The sequence below is a fragment of the Tiliqua scincoides genome, chromosome 15 (genome assembly GCF_035046505.1).
Source record: "Tiliqua scincoides isolate rTilSci1 chromosome 15, rTilSci1.hap2, whole genome shotgun sequence".
Classification (NCBI taxonomy): Eukaryota; Metazoa; Chordata; class Lepidosauria; order Squamata; family Scincidae; genus Tiliqua; species Tiliqua scincoides.
The window spans coordinates 5,627,232-5,649,249 of record NC_089835.1 but is presented as its reverse complement, the minus strand read 5'-3'; the positions used below and the strand labels follow the sequence as shown (position 1 = coordinate 5,649,249).

The 22,018-nt window shown below is 58.0% G+C and overlaps 1 protein-coding gene across 2 annotated transcripts in view; it reads right to left on the bottom strand.

Moving 5' to 3' along the window:
* Window positions 1-22,018, bottom strand: part of PC (pyruvate carboxylase) — a 101,464-nt gene that overhangs the window by 59,013 nt on the left and 20,433 nt on the right. For both annotated transcript variants that reach the window (XM_066610231.1, XM_066610232.1), the window contains exons 3-9: window positions 21,551-21,686; window positions 20,311-20,495; window positions 16,561-16,726; window positions 15,865-16,010; window positions 15,116-15,233; window positions 13,544-13,695; window positions 1,128-1,246 (exon numbers count right to left, since the gene is read on the bottom strand). In XM_066610231.1, the coding sequence (XP_066466328.1) occupies window positions 1,128-1,246; window positions 13,544-13,695; window positions 15,116-15,233; window positions 15,865-16,010; window positions 16,561-16,726; window positions 20,311-20,495; window positions 21,551-21,686 (1,022 nt within the window). The remainder of the gene's footprint in view (window positions 1-1,127; window positions 1,247-13,543; window positions 13,696-15,115; window positions 15,234-15,864; window positions 16,011-16,560; window positions 16,727-20,310; window positions 20,496-21,550; window positions 21,687-22,018) is intronic.

The following is a 22,018-nucleotide window of genomic DNA, read 5'->3' as shown; positions in this document are numbered from 1 at the left end:
GGCCCCAGCTGTCCCTCACCGCCCAGCAAGCGGCCAAGCTCCAGCACCCCGCACAGCTAGAGACTCATCAGGAGCCAGGCAGCCTCCGCGGAGGAGTCGGAGGGGAAGCAGCTGGAGCTGTTCCAAGAACACAGCTGGAGAGCGGGAGGGGCCTCGGCCCTAGACGGTGGGGCAGCGGTTCACACGCGCAGACAGGGGAGCCGGGTCGGGGCAGCAGGGGGCACGCCAGAGTGCGCAGAAAGAACGGAGCTCAGCAGGCAGGAAGCTAAGCTCGCACTTCAAGAGAAAGACGGAACGTCAAGTTCCTCGCCCTGGAAAACGCACGCACGAGACTGGCTGAAGAGGCTTTCCAGAGCAGCAGCACCCAGTGCCCCCCACACAAAGGGAACGCTCCTCAGTGGTCCCTCAGCAGCCTGGAGGACGGTCCTGACAGAGCACCCGGGGCTCTGCCCGGGCCCTCTCCATCTCCAGTGGCAAACCAGGAGCAAGAGCGAGGACCACGGAAGACGGCAGAAGCCTTCAGGAGGCTTGTCGGAGACAGACACCAGGCCCTGCACTCAGGCAAGAGGAGACAAAGGCTCAGGGCCAGGCCTGGCAGTGCAACCTGCAAAGGGCTCTCGACACTGCCCTGGATCACCAGCCGAATGCCAGTCAGCAGCGCGATGCGGTTGCAGAGGGGGGCTGATGCAGTCTTAGTCCGCATTAGTAGCACCAGAGCGCTGCCAGGCTGCAAGAGGCAGAGGTTCTGCTGCACTCCAGGCCGGCCTCTCCCTTCCACGCTTGCACCACATTCTCCGTCCAGTGGGAGCCCTGTGTTAGTGCGGCCCCTCCCACATGACACACAGGCCTTTGCTGCACCAAGGAACCAAGCGACCTCACTTCCTCCAAGCAAGAAGGGAGGTTCAGGGCGAGGGGCGGGGGAGACCTCATTCACTGAAAAACCAAAGCCTGCCCGTCTGTGCCCTTCTCTCCTCCACCCTCCAGGGCTGAAGCCGGCAACAAGTGCCACTTCTGCACATGTGCTGCTGCAAGCGAGGGGGCTCAAGAAGAGGCAGGAAGGAGGGCAGCAGGTTTGGGGGGCCCAGAGGGCACTAGGAGCCTTCGCTTCCAGCGGGCCTGTCCCTTACTCTGTGATTTCCTCCGTGACGGTGTGCTCCACCTGCAGGCGAGAATTGACCTCGATGAAGTAGTGCTTGCCAGTCTTGTCCACAAGGAACTCCACCGTGCCGGCATTCTCGTACCCGACCTGCAGAGGGAGGCCACAACAGAGGTCAGTGAGCAGCCCCAACCCCGCGCTGGAGCTCAGGCAGATGCAGCCAGCCAGCAGCCTGCCAGGCCTGGGGACCAACTCAGGACAAGAAACCCATTCGTCCTGAAGGTGCTGCTGCTTTTGGTGCAGACAGAAGCCCCAGTGCTGGAGCAGTAGCATGAGGAGGCCAGAGGAGGCCCTGCTGTGCCCAGGAGAGGGGCCACGGAGGCTCAGAGCTGCCTGTTCCCCACACCAGAGTCAGTGGCCAAACAGGGCCCCCAGCGCGCCCCACTCTCCAAGTACACACTGCTCTGCAAGAACCACACCCCCCCCCATGACTGGGACAACTGCACGAGAGGACACACTCTGCCCACCACCCCCATTCAGCCACTGGGTGTGCAGAAGAGCAGGCTGCAGGCAGCTCCAGGGGGCCTCCATGTTCAGGCATGTGAGGCTCAAAGGGCTGCAGGGGCTCTGAGACGTGCAGAACCAGGTGAGAGGCTCACAGACTCCCCCAGAAAACTTAAACAGACCACTAGTAAGACTTGCCAGGCCGCTGCTTGTCTTGGTTCAGACTTCAAAGGACGGCCTGGAGAGCTGGGAGACCAGCGCCTCCTGCTGAAGGGGGGGCCCAGGCCTTGACAGTGAGGAGCCGTTCACTTGAGGGCGGGTCAGACCCAGCTAGGCCAGGCAGCTCCTGCTCTCCACCACCCATCCACCCCCAGTGCAAGGCACACGTGGAGAAAGGAAACAGCAGGGCTCCATCACAGACCCTCCCTTTGCAGCAGTGGGGGGGGGGGGCCGGGGAGGGAAGCCAGGCCCAGGAAGCACCAGAGGGGGGTTCAGAGCTCTTCAAGGTCCTGCAGCTCTGTCTGGTGCCAGCCTGGGGAAGGCCACACACAGAAGGGCCTCGCCCCCCTCAGGTCCAGAAGCAAAGGCCGGGAACAGCCTCCGCCTGACTCACCTGGAGGGAGAGCCTGCAGGACCTAAGCAGCTGCAGTCTAGATGACATAAGGCAGGCTCCACATGCTGGCCCTCTGCCTCTACACAAGTGCACAGTCTGACCCTGCAACCTCCCCCACCCCCACGAGGCTGTGTTCAAAGAATGGTTCAGAAAGTCCTAGAAAGTGAACTGCGTCCCCAAGCACAGCCGTGGAGAGAATGGCAAGAGAACAGCATCATCTGGGGAAGCACACCATTTTGTCTAAGAGTCAAAGAGTGCTCCAGGGCAGGAAGCTGAACAGGCCCCAAACAGCACCGTTTTATCCATCAGTGGGGGGGGGGGGTTTGCTTCCAGCACATCAGGGGCATGGGATCAGGAGGGACAGGAGTCGGCTGAACAGCAGGCTCTCTCTTCCTCTGGCTGGAGCCAAAGGTCGCAGCAAAACTCTCACTGACAGATGAGACACCAGAACCGCAGAATGCAGTCACCCCTCAGCAGAGCCCTGGCCCAGAGATCCAACGTGGCAAAGGCAGACGAAGCCACCCTCCTGGAGCCGGCTGTGCCTCGGTCTGCAGGCCAGAACTCCGCTCTGGGATCAAGAGGTCCAGAAGGTGCGCCACCCTCCACAGGAAATGCAGCTGCAGGTCTCCAGCTGCTGGATCGAGCCCAGGTCACGTGGAGCTCAGCACAAAGCAGACTGTGCCCCAGAACCCTTTGCCAGGCTCTGCGCTCCTGTGGGGGACACGCTAGCATGGCCAGGGACCCCCACCCCCAGAGGCAAGAAGGTCCCAGCACAGAGGACAGACAGCTTCCCACCACACGAGGTCAAGCAAGCAGTGGTCACCTCCCCTTCCCTGGGCAGACGCCAGGAGGCCCAGTTTCCTTCCCAGGAACACAACTCCCCTCCTCTGGAGCAGTCATGACTGAAGGCGGGGGGGGGGGCACCAGCCAGCCAGCCAGCCAGCCAGAGTGCTTCTGCAAACAGAGGCAGGCCGGCAAGGGGGGCAGAATGCAAAAAACAATTCCCCAACGTTGGTCCTATTTCATGGCTGGCAAGAAGTGACAAGGAGGGGGCAGCGCCCACCCCCCTCTCTCGCCCTTCCATAAACACAGAGGTGGAGGCTCCGCTCCGCTGCGCTCACAGACCAAAGATCTCGGCTGCCAGATCAAATATTGAGCAGGGATGCTCAGGAGACGTGTGAGAGGAAGAAGGGCACGGAGGAGACAGCAAAAAGGCGGTTTCAGCAGCGCCCTCCCTGCCTGCCTGGAGAGAAGAGCAGCCCCTCTGCAGGATGCAGCTGGCACCTTCCAAGCAGCGCTTCCTATACAGGGCCTCCACCACCCTTCCAACAATCACCCCCTACACGGTCAGAACCGCCACCCCCTCCGCAATACTACAGGTGTGGAGGCTGGAGCCCAGGGCACAGGTGGCCCGGCAAAACTGGACTGAGCCGGGAGGTGACGGTCGGTGAGCAGGACGCGCTGAGCAAGTCCTCACTCTCCAGCAGATGGTTAGAGGTTCCCCCACAGGACGTAAGAGCATCAGAAGAGCCCCACCGGACCAGGCCAGGGCCCATCCAGATCAGCGTCCTCTGTTTCACCGTGACCGACAGATCCCGCAGGGGGCACACAAGACCACAAGAACACCGCGTCCTGTTGCCACTCCCTGACCCGGCATTCAGAGATGGGCTACTGCTAAGCCGGGAGGCTGCACAGACCCATCGTGGCTTGTCACCCGTGATGGACTTTTCCTCTGTCCAATCCCCTTGAGAAGGCAACAGGGCCTTCAGGTGCCATCCCCACATCCTGTGGCAAGGACTTCCCCAGCCAATTACACGCTGGGTTTCAGATTTCAGACTCCTCCACCCCCCACCCATCACACACAGAGCGCTGCCAGCCAGGGACCAGAACTCAGGCTGAACGAGGCCTGCACCCAAGAGACAAACCCTCATCCCTGGGATCTCCCAGCCAGGGCTGTAGCTGGGGGGGGGGCTAGGGGGGCCTGAGCCAGCAGTTTGCCCCCCACCCAGCGTTTTTTCCAAACCTGTCCTCTTTATCTAATCCGGTGTCAGTCAAGTTGGGGGTGATTTGAAGCCCTTCTTGCCACATTCTCTGTGCACAGGAGGTCTGCCCAGCTGGTAGACCTGGGCTCCAAGTCCAGAGCCCGGGTCTACCTGCCTGGTTGACCTGGGCTCTGAAGGTAGTGCTCATGGCCCCTCCCAAACAGGCACTGGATCCACGTCTGGTTCGAAGGAGTCAACTCAAAGCTGCGAGGATTCAGCTCAACCAGGTAGATTCAATACATTCAAATCTTCAGTCCTTTGCTTTTTAAAAGTAATGAATATTGTAAAAAAATAATGTTCCAATGGCTACTGTATTTGACTAGCATACCTTCCCTCTTGCTTTTATGTAAAGTAAATAAATTTTATTTTAATACGTTTCAATGCATCAGCAATGTGTCATTGACAAATATTATATAGGTGCTAGACAGGCGCTAGATAGGCATTATATAGGTGATAGGTGCTAGAGAAGCGCTATATAGGTGTTAAATAGGCGCTAAATAGGCATTAGGTGTTACGTAGGTGCTAGATAGGGCTTAGATAGGAGCTATATAGGCGTTAGGTGTTATATAGGCACTAGACAGATGTTAATAGGTGCTAGATAGGCGCCATATAGGTGTTAAATAGGCGCTATATAAGTGCCAGATGGGTGTTGCACAGGCTTTAGATAGGCATTATATAGGTGCTATATAGTTTTTAGGTGCTAGATAGGTGCTACACAGGCGTAAAATAGGTTTAAAATAGGTACTTTCAATACAAGTCAATACTACCTGCATCCCAGTGATATGTTTTCCTTTTGCAGGGTTGCCAGCCTGTGTATTGCACTGGGGGGTGAATGTAAGGATCTGTTGCATGTTATTTCTGTGTAGGCTAGACATTTTCCATGCAGAGATGCATTTATTCTATGCCAATGATTGTTACAGCTTTACAGATAATGATGCATCTTTCAAAAAAAAAAAAAACAACCACCACGTTATTTTATCTTCATGACATCTGGGGGAGTTTTGGGTATTTGATGTTTTTCCAGACTTATCCTTTCATTTTGCCCACCAGTATAGATACCTGTATCACTGCCCCCCTTGAAAAAATAGTTGCCCCCCCACCTCTAGAATCCTGGCTATGGGCCTGCTCCCAGCAGAAGACACGCCTAGAGGTTCCCTGGAGGGAACTCTGGAGAGAAGAGAAAGAGAAGTGAGCAAGGAACGTGGATGAAAAGCCCCTGACGAGCCAGGCCCGGCACAGAGCAAAGATCACGGCACTCTGACCACCTCCCCCCCAACTTGCTAATTAAGAGATGGAGAAGTCTGTGTCCAGGAGGCAGAAAGCAGCTGGGGAGGCCCCGGGGCCAGGCCAGGAAGTGGGGCGGGAGGGCCTTGCTAATCCTCTTGCAGGAGCCTTCACTTTCTGGATCAGACTTAAAAGTAGAAGAGAGGCAGGATATGGATTAGCTGCACATTTAAATCCTGGTCGGGGAGCCAGGCCCGTCCAGCCAGGCAGCCGTAAAGGGGATAATGGAGCGTGGAAGTCTTTACTGATGTTTCAGGCGAGGAGCAGGAGATGTTTCAGGCACTGGAATTTTAACAGGCACAGCCAACACCTGATGGAGGGGAGGGGAGGGGAGGGGAAGGGCCAAGGTCTCTCCCAGGAGCCGCAGGCAGAGGAAGGCCTGCGGCTCCAGGAGCAAGTGGGGCAAGCAGCCATGCACAACCCGTGGCCATGGCCAACAGAGCTGCCCATCTCAGCAGCCGCCTCTGGAAGTCAGCATGTATCTGATCCTCAGGGCTGCGCAGAGCGGGCTGAGTATTTCTAAGCAAAGCTGGCTGCATCCCAGAAGTTGGGAAGGACAAGAGAGGCACTGCAGAGGTGCAATTCACCTGAGCAGGAAGTGGGACCTCCACCGGTGCTGGCAGAAAACAGGATGGCACAAGGGCTGCACACACTGCGCTCCCAGAGAACACCAGTCCCCAGAACCCCGCTCTACACGACTGCCTGCCACCGGGCCATTTCTGAGGCAGAACCCTGGAAAATCCACTGGGACGACCCTACAGGACCAGCAGCCACGTTGTCTGCACCACATCCGGTTTCCTAACCAGAGAGACACAAGAATGAGCCTGTCACTTTGCCCTCCCTCTAGCAGACACAAGCGTACATCTGTCAGCCATTTTCCTGGTGGAGGGCCCAGAAGGAGGCCCAGGGAAGAGGCTGGGAGCACCTGCAGAGAGAGAACAGGAGGGTGCAAGGGCTTCTCTGGATCTCTACCGGGCCCAGGGCTGATGCAGCAAGGCTGCTGGCAGCTCTGGAGAAAGGCTGAGCGTGCACTCCTGGAGGCAGAGAGGCTGGAGAGAGGTGGGGGGAGAGGCCTCAAACGAACATGCAAAGCTTCCTTAACTGGCTGCTTTAAAAAGTCCAGAGAGACTTCACTGACACGAGAGGTCCAAGCTTGTCTACTCAGAAGTCAGCTTCACCATGCGCAATGATCAGCAACCTCAGACTGCGGTCAGGCAGTCCGCTGCCCCACGAACACACCCATCGGATTCCCCCAACACGCAGGCAGGCGGGGCTTCGTGACACACAGCCAGCCAGGATGCAGAGACAGGTGGATGGCAATTAAGCAGGCAGGCCTGCTCTGACGGGACAGGCGTCTTTAAAACGCACACATCAGCAACTCGAGGAGCACGATCCAGTTGTAAAGAACAGCAGCCTCCTCCGCTGAAGGACTGCTGAGCAACCAGCCTCTGCTTCTGTGAGCTAAACCAGTGTGAGACTTGACTTGAAATGACCCTTGGCAACAAAACACACAGTGCCGAGGAGAAGGTCTTCCGTCTCCCCACAAACCGATGTTCTGTGTCACAGAATGATAACTGTGCAGAAGAGGGACCGCTTGAGGGACCCTCCACTCCCAGACCGTCCTGCCTGCTCTTCGGTCGTCAGAGGGCCCTGCTAAGAGCGCCGCTACCGGGAGACGCAAGGGGCGTGGCGACAAGAAACAGGGCCTGACCCAGCCGCAGAATTGTGGAAGGAGAGGGGTCGGGAACAGGCAGAGGGGCCCGCGGGCACAACCTGCCGCCCCCGGGGCCAGCGCTGAGTGAGCCTCTCTGTTCCCCCTCTGCGGAGCCACAAGACAGCATTCCCACCGCCTGGGGATTTAAGAGGACGGCAGCACCTGCCTGGGGGTATAAAAATAGCACCTTAATCCATTCCGTGGGTGACATTCCGTTGGTCACATTCGGCTACAGATGCTCTCCCGGCTCCCCTCGGAACTGCTGACGTGGCTCTGCCGGGAGGGGGGAGCCGGGCTGCAGCCAGGCACTGGCATCGCGATCCCCCTCATCGCCTGCAGAGGAGTGGATGCGGGCCAGTGGTCCAGAAAGGCCAGCCGGCAGAGGGCACCTTCCAACTCCCTCAAGGCTCCCACCAAGGCACCAGGCTCCTGGGCTGCACCCTCAGTTCAGAGCAACAAGACCTGCGTCTTTCCCCTTAATGAAACCGGCCACGACCCTACGTGAAAAAGGAGAACCTCCCACTTAAAATGGGGGGAGGGCAAGAGGAACTCTCTTCCAGAAAGACGGAGAGGCACAAGGAAAGAAAATGAAGGTCTGGCTGAGCGAGGAGGAGGAATCGGGCACCATTTCATCTTTGCTTTGAACGAGACTCTGAAGGGAAGCAAGCGAGACGGAAAGGCGGGGGGCTCACAAGGCCGTTAAGAACAGAGGCAGGCAGGAAAGAGGCCCCCCCTTCTCAAGAGGGAACAACAAGGGGCTGGAGGTGGAAGCCGGCAAACTGCAGGAGAAACCAGAGGCTTCAAGATGGACTCGACAAACAGGCCTGAAAAAAGGACAGCAGATTATGATGGGGGGGGATGCTAATTAGCGTAAATAGCAACTCATCACAGCAACTCTAATCAAAGGGGAAAAAACCCAATTAGCGCCAAGAGCACTTCACAGGCTGATTGCGAGGACGCTGACGTCGCGCAGAGCCGGCACCCAGGCCCGTGCTTCGGGGCTGCTTCTGTCAGCCGGGGCTGGCGAGACCCAAGTCCAGCCACGCTCAACAGCAGCACTGACTGCCGCATGCATGGACAGAGGGGACCCCCAAGTTCTCAGCAAACCCTGCCTGGCACCTCACCCCCCGCTGCGGACAGGCGGGGTCTTTCCTCACCCCTGCTGCCTCCTGTCTAGTGGCAAAGCGGAGACTGCGAGGCCCGCAGGGTTGGGCCTGATCCGCAGCTGGCTTCGAGGGGCCTCAAGACAGAAGCCAGGTGCGCACTGGGTGCCCCGGGACTCAAGTCCCCAGCTTAAGGGAGGAGACCCTGGCCCCCCATGGGCTCTAGCCAGCCGCAGTCCGAGGCTGCTCCAAGAGGGAGGAATCCCCTCCCAGCAAGCTCTGTTTAAATCAGAAGTGCTGCCATTTTCCCAGGGAAGGAGCTGCAACACCACCTTCCAGCCAACGAGGATGCCGAGATAACATCGTTGTCTCCCCACAATTAGTCCTCTGCAGCAAACGGTGCCCTCCCCCGCACACACAAAGGATGCTGGGACTGAACAGGCTCCAGGCAGCAGCAGTTCAAGGCCAGGCACCTGCATCTCAGCACAGGCCTCGCTCTCTGCGGTGCGGCAGGCTGGACAAGGCGAGCCAGCAGGGCCGCATCAGGCCCGACGATCCTCCAGCCCGGCAGCTCCAGGACCAGAAGGGCCCCCCTTGTGCCGGGCAGTGGGGTGGGACGGGATCCGCTGCCAAGGCCGGCACTGCCTCCCTCCCTCCCTGCCTCCCCCCGCCAGAGCTCTGCCATGCAAGGCTCCTCTCGTGAGCAAACCTTCAGCACCATTGATCAGACAGGACTTCCCTGTGCGCTGCGGAAGCCAGGTGATAATTGCCGAGTGGGCGGTGAGAGCTGGAGAGGCGCCTCAAAGCCTCGCTTCAGGGAAGCGGAGGAGGCTGGGAGGGCCCCGGTCCAGAGGAGGGCGGGCTCCCAGGAGACAGCCACCTCCCTGCCTGCATGGACCAGAGCCCACAGCAGGAAGGGGAAAGGGGGTCTTGGGCAGAAAGGCTGGGGCTCTTACCATTCCTAGACCCGGGGCCCCTCCTCACCAGCCTGAGGTTGCCACTGGCTCACCCTGCCCACAGCAATGGCCAGCCTCTGGGAACATCTTCCGCCCGTGTGCGCACCCAACTCCAGAACAGCCTCCCTGGCAAGACTCCTCACCTGGCCAGCCCTTCAGTATGACCTGTCTGGATACAGCTGCAGCCTGCTGGGAACCCCAGTCAGAGCCCATCTCTTCCCCACTGAGGAGGGCAGCCCGGCTGCCTCTTGCTGGAAACCCCAGCTGCTCCTGTGAAGTGACCAGGAAGCTCCTCCCTGGCCCCTGAAAGGCTTCTTCAAGACACTGTCAGGGAGAATTTACGGGGAGCGCGTGGCCCTCCAGCCTCTCCCACCCCGTGGGGACAATGACACCAGAAGTGGGGTCTCAAGTGTGCTCGGAAGGTCCAGGACGGAGCCCACAAAAGAGCGTCCTGGGAATTTCGACCTGGCTGGTCGCAGAAGGAAGCCAGCAGCAGCAGTGGTTTCAGAACACAGACTCGGCCCCCAGGGAGGGCGCCCCCTGATGCCCCACCAGAATGCAGCTCAGTCTCAGAACACTGAATTATCACTAATCACTGATTCTCTCTCTCTCTCTGAGAGATCAGAAAGAAAACTCTGTCCCCAAAATGCCCAGCTCACAATACTGAAATACCCACAAGGCCCAAATTCTCTGGCCTAAAGCCCCTCTCTGACCCTTGCTCAGGAATCTGACATCCTTCTAAGAAAACAAGCTGGCTGTGGGATAAGCCTGTTCTGGGCCTCCAAGGACGAACAAGAGGGCAATAAGCAGATAAGGGTGTGAGATGAAAGGACTCGGGTAAAGTGGGGTGATAAGATTACCAGACCTTCAGTAATGGACATCCTGCCTGCAAACAACTTGTCGGTGCGCATCATATTGCCCTCCCCAAACTAACATCCTGAACTGATAGCGGAGGCCGATTTTGTTTTTCTGCCTGCTCACGTGTTAGTTTTCCCAGGGATGCTCTCCTCTCTCTGCGTGTGTTCTTGTCCCCCCTCCCCTGTTCGGAATGCTCTATAAGACCCGCATCGTTGTAACTCTTCGGGGTCCTCCACCTGTGTGCGTGGGGGTCCCGTTTGCAAACGAGTAAACGTTTTCCTTTTCAGAAGTCCTCTGAATCCTCCTGTCTGTTATTTCCCTCTCCATAATCCAACTAACCGCGCGCCCGTTTGGGAACAGCTCAGTCAGAACCATCACCTCGTCAGCAAGAGAGGTGTGCACGGCGTGTGTCCGTCTGTCCACAGCACATGCAAATATGTTCAGAAAAAACCCCTCTAAAATGGGCTCCGAGACAGACCCGCCAGCACTTGGGAGGAAGCCCAAAGAATGTCATGGGAAGGCAACAGGCAGGTCTGCCTCAGTTATATTGAATGCGGCTGGCTGGGGAGGGAGGGAGGTGGGCAGGCAGGGAGGCTGGGGTGAGGAGGAGGAGGAGGAGGTGACCAAATCTCCCAGCAGGGTCAACCTACATAATACTGCATTCAGTATTAACATATTTAAATCACTGTTGATTATTAAAATTGTTGCAGTAATAGAGTCACAATACCCCTCAAGTGGCTTAAGCACCATTTTTAAAAAACCCAAAAATTATAAAACGGCAGCAGCCAAAAAAATCTGCAGACAGGGAAGCAAGACCCTGATGGACCAAGCCGTGCAGGACAGAGACAGGAAGCAGCTGCCAAGGAGCAAGACAGACAGAGACCGCAAAACAAGGCTCTGGTCCCCAAAAGGAAGACGTCCAAGGAGACAGGGAGAGGCCAGGGAAGCCCATTCCCCACGGGGGAGCCTCGTGGTGAGCAGACAAGCCAGTCTGAACCCACAAGGCGGCCCTCATTCTGTGCCAAGGGGACCGGTCAGTCCCTAGTGGGGCCTGTGGAGGGGCGATCACGACGGATGCCACGCTGGGTTCACGTGTTCCTGGGCCAGGAGGGAGGGTCCAGATGGGGCTCAGGGAACTCCTGGGCACCTGCGGGCACCAGGGGTGGGGGCACCGAACAACCCCTGAGGAGCGTCTAGAAAACAACCAATGCTGCAGAGGCAGCGCGAGGCCAGGCCCCGGCTTCTGCTCCTGCCTGTGTGTTTCTCGCCAGTACAAACTGCTCATCTTGTCTCCCCCCGTCAGCAGCATCGGGGGGGGGGGTTGAGCAGAGCGTGCAGGCCCAGGCTCTGCCAGGAAAACGGCACTCCCGGGGCCGGGGCCGTCACTTTGATGGAGAGTCCGGCAGTGCCTGCTGCTGGGAGGCTGCCTGCCACGCTGCTTCGGGGGTGTCCTTAAATCTCTCTCGGAGGCACCTGCGACATTTGGAAGCAGCTCAGCTCCGCCGTGGGGGGGGGCTTGCTCAGCTGCACAGATCAGCCCCCGTCTCCAGTCTGCCTGCAGCCCCTTCCCCCCCCCTTTGAGTTATAACAGAGCCGGAGAGACGGAAAAGACAACAGAGGACTCCTTGGCAGAGAGCTACCCCCAGCTGACCAATTCATCCTCCACCCAGCGGAAAACGGCATGCTGTGGAGAGACCAGAGCATTCCTGCTGGGATCAGCCTGCGTGTTCCAGGAAGCCCTGGGGCGTGATGGAGCTCATCCCTCCTGTCAGGGACACGAACGCCCAGCATCTCCCTCTTTGGTGTGGGTCTGGGGGTCAGCTGAAGCTTCGCGTGAGACAGCCCAAGACGGAACAGTGGGCAGGGCAGCCCAGCTCTTGCGAGAAGCAGCTGGTGCCGGCGTTTGAGAGGGTTCACTACCAATTCCACCAATGTCCACTGACTGAACCACAAGACTGAAGAAATGGGCTGTGTCAGATGCAAGGGAGGGCACCAGGATGCAGGTCTCTTGTTATCTGGCATGCTCCCTGGGGCATTTGGTGGGCCGCTGTGAGATACAGGAAGCTGGACTAGGTGGGCCTGTGGCCTGATCCAGTGGGGCTGTTCTTATGTTCTTAATTACAATTCCCAGGAAGCCTTGCAGGTCTCTTGTTATCTGGCATGCTCCCTGGGGCATTTGGTGGGCCGCTGTGAGATGTAGGAAGCTGGACTAGATGGGCCTGTGGCCTGATCCAGTGGGGCTGTTCTTATGTTCTTAACTACAATTCCCAGGAATCCTTGCAGGTCTCTTGTTATCTGGTGTGCTCCCTGGGGCATTTGGTGGGCCGCTGTGAGATGTAGGAAGCTGGACTAGATGGGCCTGTGGCCTGATCCAGTGCGGCTCTTCTGATGTTCTTAAGACCCACGGGAAAAGTAGGACTGCTCAGAAGAGCCTCCACATGCAGAAGGGGCATCTGGATGACTTAAGCAGGCAGCAAGCAAGAGTTAAGAGCCATCAATCACCTTTATTTGTCAAGGACACTGGGCTGGACAGTCCTTAGACTATTCATCAAGGCAGCCAAGCTAATACTAGGAGGTTCTTTTCCCTCTCTGGGACTCAGGAACCTGGACTAAATGAGCCCCCCCCCCCCCCCGACAAATACCACAAGCCAGCCCCTTACCAGGCTCTTGTATCTGGCAAGGGGCAGAAAGGAGAAACGACCACGTTGGGGGCACTCCGCACAACACACACACAAGATTCACTGCCTGGTCCTCTGCAGGCTTACTCAGGAGTCAGCCTGCCTTTGCCCCACGGGACGTTCACAGGAGCACACAGACAAACGCTAAAAGAAAGGCAGGCCACAACCTCTCCCAAGTGAGAGGTAGACAGCCAAGGAGACTGGAGGCTCCACTTCACCACTGCAACTACTAACAGCCAGCAAGAGAGCTCTTATCTTCTTCCCCACCAAGAGTTCGACTAAGCCCCTTCCAAAGCCACCTCAGCCCGTGAAGTCCTGCACTGTGCAAGGACCGCTGGCCCCAACTCTCTTGGAGAAGAGGCCGCCCTGGGCCCCCTTCAGTGGGTGCAGGGCTGCCAAGCCACAGGCCCTTCCTGAGAAGGTGCCCGAGACAGAGTCAGAGCCTCCGTCCACCTGCCCCTCCCCTGCTCATTCCAACGGGAAGCAGCTCCCCAGAGACCCTGGCTGGGAAAGACCCTGCTGTCAATGCCTCCGTGTGGAAGGCCTGCCCTATGCGGCTGAGCAACCATCTTCCCACTTCCCTGACCTTCCAGCAGGTGCCAAGCAGAATCCCAGACCTCCTGGCACCGGACCACGAGTCCCCGCAAGGAGCTGGCCTGGGCAAGATGCAGGTCCCCCAAGGCAGGAGAGCTCACCTGCTTGGCCAGCCGGACGGCGTCATTGGTCAGCTTGGAGCGCAGCTGGGTGTCCAGGTGAGCAGCCGGCGCAATCTCCACCACCTTCTGGTGTCGTCGCTGAATGGAGCAGTCCCGCTCGTAGAGGTGCACCACGTTCCCATACTTGTCACCTGCCAGGGAGGGCGAGAGGCGTCACTTGCAAGCTCTGGGAGGTCTTGCACAGCACCCAGCACATCCCTGCAGTCTCAGGGAGTTCCCAAAACTGTCCAGCAAGTGCTTCAATGTTGCCTCCTCCTCTGGACCTGCACTTCACGCCTGGAGGGGGGCACAGGGCAAGTTTACTCTGTTTTAAGGAAGGACTTTGCTAGCCAGGTGCTAGCCCAGGAACATTTGGCCCATGGCCGGATGTGGCCCCTGGAAGCTCTGCCTGGCTCCCGTGGTAACTGGGGTCTCCCAGTGCCACCCTTTCAGCAGTGCCACTTCTGCAAAGGGGGAGGAAGAGATGGAAGGAGGCCTCCAAAGGCAAGGAACACTGTGGGGAGAAGCGGCAGACCAAGAGGACTGAGGGGGGCGCTGCGAGGTACTGAGAGAACCCCATCGTCACGCAGGCCGCCTGTTTCCCAAGGCCACTTCCCACGACCCCCCCAGCTGCTGAGCTGCAAAGCAGTGCTGCCGAAAGGGCGGCCCACATGATTATTGGCTCTCCCATCTCTTGAAACGAGCGGGATTTGCACATTTCCTCTTCTGACTTCTGCGGTTGAGTTCCTAGATGGGAACCAAGTGCTTATTTCTGGCCCTCATCTGCTCAGCGATGTCACTTCCTGCTTCCAGTCCTCAGCAGGCACCAAGAGTGCAATCTGGCCCACCACACGAAATGACACCCCTGCGCTAGGCCAGCAAGACTTCTCTCCAACGCGGGTACTGCGGTGGGCTTCGGTTTCATCTCAGAAGAGGCATCGCCCTTCTTCCCCGCTGTCCGAGGAGGGGCCGCCTCTCTGGACGGCCCGGCTGCAACACACACACGCACCCCCCCTCTAAGGGGCAAGGGTACAGTTTTTTCCCCTCGAAAGCAGGTGTTTTCCTCCAACGCAGCAGCGTCCTGCAGACGCAATCAAGGTCTGCATTAAAACCCTCAGAAAACGGTCTTGCAATTAATGAAAAATTAAACACACCTCAACAGGTAATATTTCACACAACGAGGAAGACCCCACAGCCTGAAACCCTCGCTCGGAAACACTGCGGTCGTGTTTACCGCTCTGCTCCCCCGCTCCTCAGGCAGGGCAGAAGGCCCTTCTCTCCCCCACGGATCCCATTTTCCTGATGCTATTGTGCTTTTCCAATGTTTGCGCTGCCTTGAACCTCTGCAGCGGGAAAGCTGACAAACAATGAAGACGCAGCAAGCTCAGCAGCGGCTTGAGCGGAGTTGGCAGTGGAATCGCCACCAGCAGAATTCTCTCTGGGGGCAGGAAGGCTGCAGCGGCCGCACCCGCTGCCCCCAAACCGCTCCTCCTCCTGCCCAGCAGGCCTCCCCAGCCCCACTCAAGGCACCCTGAGCAAAGGCACAAGCCCACTCCCTCTTCCGCTCCGCACCCAGGATCTGGACCTCGATGTGCCTCGGCTTCTCCACAAACTTCTCCACAAAGAGGGCCCCGTTCCCAAAGGCAGAGAGCGCCTCCGAAAAGGCCCTGGTGTAGTTCTCCTCCAGTTCCTGCAGGGGGGAAGAGGGTGTTCTCAGCCAAAACGCAGAGGGGGGGGGTGTGTGTGTTGCCCCTCCCCATGAAAGCACTGCTCTTACAGTCTACCCGAGGGGGCTCAGAAGGGGGGCCTGCGTTTTGATCCCCTCTCCCCCCAAGATCCTGTCCTCTCAGCCACAGCCAGATGTGTGGCTTCCTCTCCCGTCTTCCACCCCGTGCACTCCTCAGCAGGCTGCAGCCTCAGCTTGCTGTCCGGGGTTTCTGACAGGCTGCCTTGCTCATACAACTGAGCCCTCCTTACCCAGGGCTGGACTCAGCCTCCGATCACTCACACAGTTGGGCCAATGATCATCTCAACCCTCGTCCCTCCCCCTCTGGTCTCCTCCACCCCTTCCTCCCAGGGCCCCAGAGAAGTGGGGCGCTTTCAGCAAACACCCCCACAGGGCACCATCAGAGCAGAGACATGATTCAGACACACGGCCATTTTGGCTTCCAGGATACCGTTCTAAGGTCTACGGTGCCCTTCGTCTCCAGCACCAGAGCTTAGAATGGGACAGGCCGGCAGGGAGGCAGAGACAACCAGCCGGGACCAGTGGTGCTGGGTAAAAGCACTGTTGCAGGGGGAGGGGGCACTCCCAGCCGTACCTCATAGCTGCGCACAACCCGCATCCCTCGTCCTCCACCGCCGAACGCTGCCTTGAAGATGATGGGGAAGCCGTAGGTGTTGGAGAACTCCTGTGCCTCACTGAGGGAGGAGATTGGGGCGTCTGTCCCAGGGACAACAGGCACTCCTGGCAGGGGGAAAGAGCCCACGCTGGTGACATCCCCCACTCAAAACCCCCTCCCAGACTCCGGCCTCAGACCTCATTCCCGTCACACAGAGGCCCACCAAACTGCATGGTTCTGCTGGCAGCCCAGAGACCACTGATCTGTGAGCAGCTTGCCCTGCACAGGGCACCAAGGAAGAACCCGGGCAGAGCGCCAGCAGAGAGGCAGGAGGCCAGGCGGGGCCCACTCCAGCCGCTGCAAGTGGTGTCCCTGCCAAGCAGCAGAGCGTGGGCCTGGAGCTCCCTCTGCCTGCAAGCCGCTGCAGCGTCACAGGAGGGGCTGGAGATCGATGGAGGCTCTTAAGCCACAAGCCACGACAGGTATGTGCAACCTCCTGGTTTCTAGAAACAGGCCATCTCTGGACAGCAGGTGAAACGGCGTGGCAAAGAGTCTCTCCTTGGCTGCTGCCACTCCCAGCAACTTCTCCAGCTTTGCCCCGCCCTGCTGCTGGCAGAGAAGGAGCTGATCGTGCCAACCGATCAGCCGGGGCCGAGTGGCATCGCGAGCCCCTACCTGCGGAGATGGCGATGGCACGGGCCTCGACCTTGTCGCCCATCTTGCGCACCACCTCGGGGGTGGGCCCTATGAAGCGCACGTCAGCGTCGATGCAGGCCTGGGCAAAGTCCGCACGCTCGGAGAGGAAGCCGTAGCCGGGGTGCACAGCGTCCACTTCGTTCTCCTGCAGAAACCAGAGGCCGGAATCAGGGGAGGGACCAGCAACCAGGAACATATTTTGCAGGGGGGTGATTGTAAGGACTGGGGGGGGCATGATTGAGACTTATCAAGTTCTGCATGTGGTGTGCTCCCTGGAGCATTTGGTGGGCCGCTGTGAGATACAGGAAGCTGGACTAGATGGGCCTATGGCCTGCTCCAGTGGGGCTGTTCTGATGTTCTTAACTACAATTCCCAGGAAGCCTTGCAGGTCTCTTGTTATCTGGTGTGCTCCCTGGGGCATTTGGTGGGCCGCCGTGAGATACAGGAAGCTGGACTAGATGGGCCTATGGCCTGATCCAGTGGGGCTGTTCTTATGTTCTTTTCCCAGGAGAATTCTTATGTACAATTCCCAGGAGGCCTTGCAGGTCTCTTGTTATCTAGTGTGCTCCCTGGGGCATTTGGTGGGCCACTGTGAGATACAGGAAGCTGGACTAGATGGGCCTGTGGCCTGATCCAGTGGGGCTGCTCTTATGTTCTTAAACTACAATTCCCAGGAAGCCATGCAGGTCTCTTGTTATCTGGTGTGCTCCCTGGGGCATTTGGTGGGCCACTGTGAGATACAGGAAGCTGGACTAGATGGGCCTGTGGCCTGATCCAGTGGGGCTGCTCTTATGTTCTTAACTACAATTCCCAGGAAGCCATGCAGGTCTCTTGTTATCTGGTGTGCTCCCTGGGGCATTTGGTGGGCCGCTGTGAGATACAGGAAGCTAGACTAGATGGGCCTATGGCCTGATCCAGTGGGGCTGTTCTGATGTTCTTATGCATGGCGTGAAGAGAGAAATGTGATTGACAGAAAGGTTTTTGCTGAACATATTTTGCAGGGGGGGTGATTGTAAGGACTGGGAGGGGCATGATTGAGACTTATCAAGTTCTGCATGGTGTGGAGAGAGAAATGTGATAGACAGAGGGGTTTTTTTCCCCCCTCACTCCTGGAACTCAGGATCATCCAATGAAGTGGAACGGCAGGAGATTTAGGACGGATAAAAGGAGGGACTTTTTCACACAGCACAAGATTAGCCTGTGGAATTCATTACCACAACATGCGGTGACCACTAGGAGCTTTGATGATAGCTTTCCAGGGGGGGTACAGGACAAATCCAGGCAGAGCAAATCTAGCATCAGCGGCTGCCAGCCACAAAGGTTATGCAGTCTGCCTCCAAGCACCAGCTGAGGGGAACGCAGACAGGGAGGGGGGCTGACTCTCAATCTCCCCCTTGTGGCTTCCCTTGGGAGGAAGCCAGGGCCTGCCCCAGCACACTCTTGATGCCTTGATGGCTCTTCACACAAACACTAAGCAACGCCGATTCTGCAAGTTATTTCACCTCTTGACAGTCCTGGAGAAAACAAGGAAGAACTGGCCTCATTTGCATGCGATTACCAGAACAGAAAATGTGGAGCTGCTGATCCCCGATTCTGGGCTGCTGAATTCTAATTCCTGCCCCTCCCCCTGGCATAACCGAGCATGTGCTTTGCCAAGGGGCAGGGCGCCTTTCCCCTTTTCCAGCGGTGAGGCCCTTGGCAGGGCCAAGGAGCCAACCTGCGGCACTGCTGCGAAGGAAGGTCTCCGCTCTCAGCAACGGCCCTTAAATCACCGGCTGCCTGGCAAATGAGCTCTTGTACTAAATATTTCATAATTAACGAGGCCACGCTCCAGCCGCAGCCAGCACAGCGCAATCCCAGCCTGCAAAGCACGCTCCTTGTTAGCAGATCAGTGAACTCTCCCCGCTTTTCCGAGAACGTGAAAAGCCGAGGAATAACGCAAGGGCTGGCTGAGACTCCCCTTCCAACTAGGCACCTCCAATGTGGTTTGCAGCACAACCCTGTGCGTGTCTCCTCAGAAGTAAGCCCCGTTAGGCCCAGAAAAGTGTGTACCGTCCACCCTCACCATCCCCAGGTTTAAGATCCAAGGACTTGTTTCAAAGTGGATCGCGAGCCTGCACCGGAGGGCCTCTCAAAGGCACTTCTGGTTTTGGGGTTGGGCCTCTCCGCAGATGCCATTATCTGCAAAAAAAAAAATCGGTCTGGGGACGGATCCCCAGCAGACGCCATGGGCCCACTGACTCGGCCTTCGGCCTTCAAGAATCACTTGTGAATATGAATGAAGGGGGATCTTATCAGAGGGCGGGGCGAATCAGGGCAGGGCCCAGGCACAGTGTGGTGAGAGGGCAGAAAAGGCATGGCAACACCAAACCACTGATGCACAGACAAAAAGGTGAAGATTTGTGGACAGAGAACTGCACGTGCCCAAGAAACAAGAAGCCTGGAGGCAAGGCGAGCACTAAGGCGTGAGGATGCAGGCACGTCAGGGGGTGCACCGGCTTGCTTAGGGAGGCAACGTACACAGACCGAGGACCTGCTTCCCGTCCTTTTGCCACTCACTCCGGATTAAGAGGAGGCAGACAGGCCTTCACACCTCCCTGCATCTCCCCTCACCAGCAGTGCACGGCTCCTCTTGCACCGCAGACCTCGTGGCATGTGTCCCTCCAGCCCCCCCAGCCTGATATGCCCTTCACTCGTCCTTGAGTTCTACATTTGCCTCTTCATTCCCTCACAACAAGCTTTTCGGGGGGGGGGGGGAGAGAAAAGACTGACATCTCTCAGAAGAGCTGCGCTGGACAGTCGATGTTCCATGACAGACCCCTTCCCTTCCCCTTCCATGCTGCAACCAGAACTCTGCAAATGAGCAGCTCAGCCAGTGCCCAGGGAAAAGGTCCGTAACGTCACCTACTTCTCAGCAATCTCAGGCCGAGACCAAGGACTGGGCAGAACAAGAGAGGTCTTCTAGTTACTTGTGCAGGTTCACTGAGGGCTTGCAGAGAACTATTCCTGCAGCCCTCCAACCTAGACCTCTCCCAAAAGCACCATACGCTGAAGACTCAGCCGTGGGGACTTTCTGAAAACCTGTTCTGATGTGCCGGGGCTGCCCAGAGGTGGGGGGTGGATCTGTGGTATAAATAGGGGGCAAGGGGAGCAAATACCCCAGGCACCATGCCTGCAGGGGCAGCACCACCAGCCACTCCCCACCAGTTTTTTATCTTTTTTTTCCAAATAGAAAGAAGCCAGAGAAGCTGCTTTGCTGGCTTCCTTCCCTTCAAAAAAAAAAACCCCTGATGAAGGAGGAGACAGCCAGAATTGCACCCAGAGTGGCTGCAGGTTGCAAAACCACTGAGGGCATGATTCTGCACTGCTCTGGGAGGAAAGGAAAGCCTCACCCCAGAGCAGCCCTGCACTGTGAGTTGCAGCCACTCTTGGGATGGTTCGGTGCTGCTCTGGGCCACCCCCTTCCTTTCATCCAAGGAGAGGAGGAACGCAGTACAGAGCAGCACAGAATCGTGCCGGGAAAGGCTTCAACTCCCAGCACGGTTCCAGAAAAGATTGCGGTGATGTGACGTCACTGCAATTTCTTCCAGGTCAGAGGGAGGCAAAGCGGGAGGTGGCCCCAGACGGAAAGAGTTCCAGGATAGCCTCTGGAGATGCAGGGGGGGTGAGACCGTGTGGCGAAGGGAGCTTCTGTGCCCAGTGAAGACGGGCCCGTCTCCTGCCGCTCACCTTGGCGACCTTAATGATGTCGGGAATGTGCAGGTAGGCCTGGACGGGGGGCAGCCCCCGACCGATCAGGTAGGCCTCGTCCGCCTTCTGTCGGTGCATCTGGCCCGTGTCCTGCTCGGAGTAGACGGCCACCGTCCGGATTCCAAGCTCGGTGCAGGCGCGGAAGACCCGGATGGCGATCTCCCCTGCAGCAGAAAAGGCGGGCGTCAGGAGCGCTTCCCTGGCAAACAGGGCAGCTGCAGAACTCGATCGGTCCAGTGTTAAGCCAGCCACTGCGGCTCAAAGGAAAAGCTGCCCCGAGCAATCCATTGGCCACTGATTCATTAAAGGGGCTGCTTTATTGAATATTTCAGCGCTTATCAGCCTCTTCAGAGGGAAGGAGGCGCTCGGGAGGGAAGAGGCCTGCCAAGGCACCTGAGGGCATCGTCTCAGGAGGCCAGGCGCTGGCCAGCGGCTTTCGAACACTGCTCTTCAATCTCGTGGGGGGAGGGGTGTCACAGCAGCCTTTCCAAGCCTGTGCAGGAGGTTCTGGATCCAGACCCAGTCCCAGCCCTGCCTCACCAAAACCGAGTTCTTGGAATAATCCTGCACAGCCTCTTCTCGCTCATAAGGTCGGCCCTGCTCAGGCCGCTGCCTCACAGAGCAGTTGTGAAAGCAAGGAGGAAATGAAAGTGGGGTGGGCAGCAACGGGCGGATCGGGGCTCGGGATCGGCAGTGGGTTCCCAGCGTCATACTGTATTTGGAGGGGAGGGGTCATGGCACAGAAAAGGCTGAAGACCACTGCTTCAGGAGACCTGCGCTTTGCCTCCTTCGCTTGGCCAGAGGCCAGGCGCTGAGGAAGGACGGGGACCGCGCACAGGGGGCGGCACTCGGCAGCAACTGCTCTCTCCTGCTCCACAACAGGGAGGGAACAGGTGGCTTCCTCAGGACCCACTTTTGGGTCGGGGCTCGCCTCAAAGTGGTGCCTCCTTCCCAGAGCTGCTGCTGAAGGCAGGCCCTTTGAAGGGAGGCAGGGACAGGGTCTTGCCAGCCGAGTGGGCATTTCCTTGCTGGTGGACCCTGGCTGCTCACCAAGGGGAGGTGCTCCTTGCCAGAGGCAGTGGCTGCCTTCCCTGGAACCCCCTGCGACTGCAGCAGGAGCCCCTCAGGAAGGGAAGCCAGGATCTGCTTGGCCCAGGGGCCCTCAGCACCAAAGGAGGAGTCAGCTTCCCCCCAGTTCTCCCCCCCCCCCCCGTCTCACCTCTGTTTGCCACCATCACCTTCTTGATGGGCTTGTACTCCACCCGCTGGGTGCTCTGCCGGGCAACTGGGCATCGCAGGAGCCTCCGGAGGGCCAGGAAGGCCACCCCACCCTGGGAGACACGCAGCTGCAGCATCTGCAGGGAAAGAGAGGGACAGGTCAGCACCCTTTGTCCAAAGCCTTCCAAACATTCCCTGCAACCAAGGGCGAGAGATAGAACTGCAAGGCACACTTTTCTTCATCAACATCATAATCGCAACATCACTCCTGTATCACACTTTCTGAGTCTGCAAAGCACTTCCTGTGTCCTACTTAACACAACTCTCACAGCAGTTCAGTACGGTCTGTCTTAAGCAGTCCAAATTGCAGCTGAGGCTGGGAAGAGAGGCTGCCGAAGACACCCGGGGGAATCACAGCACAGGTAGCGAGATCTGAGCCAGGGAGGTTCCTTCTGCCTTAGCCACTACA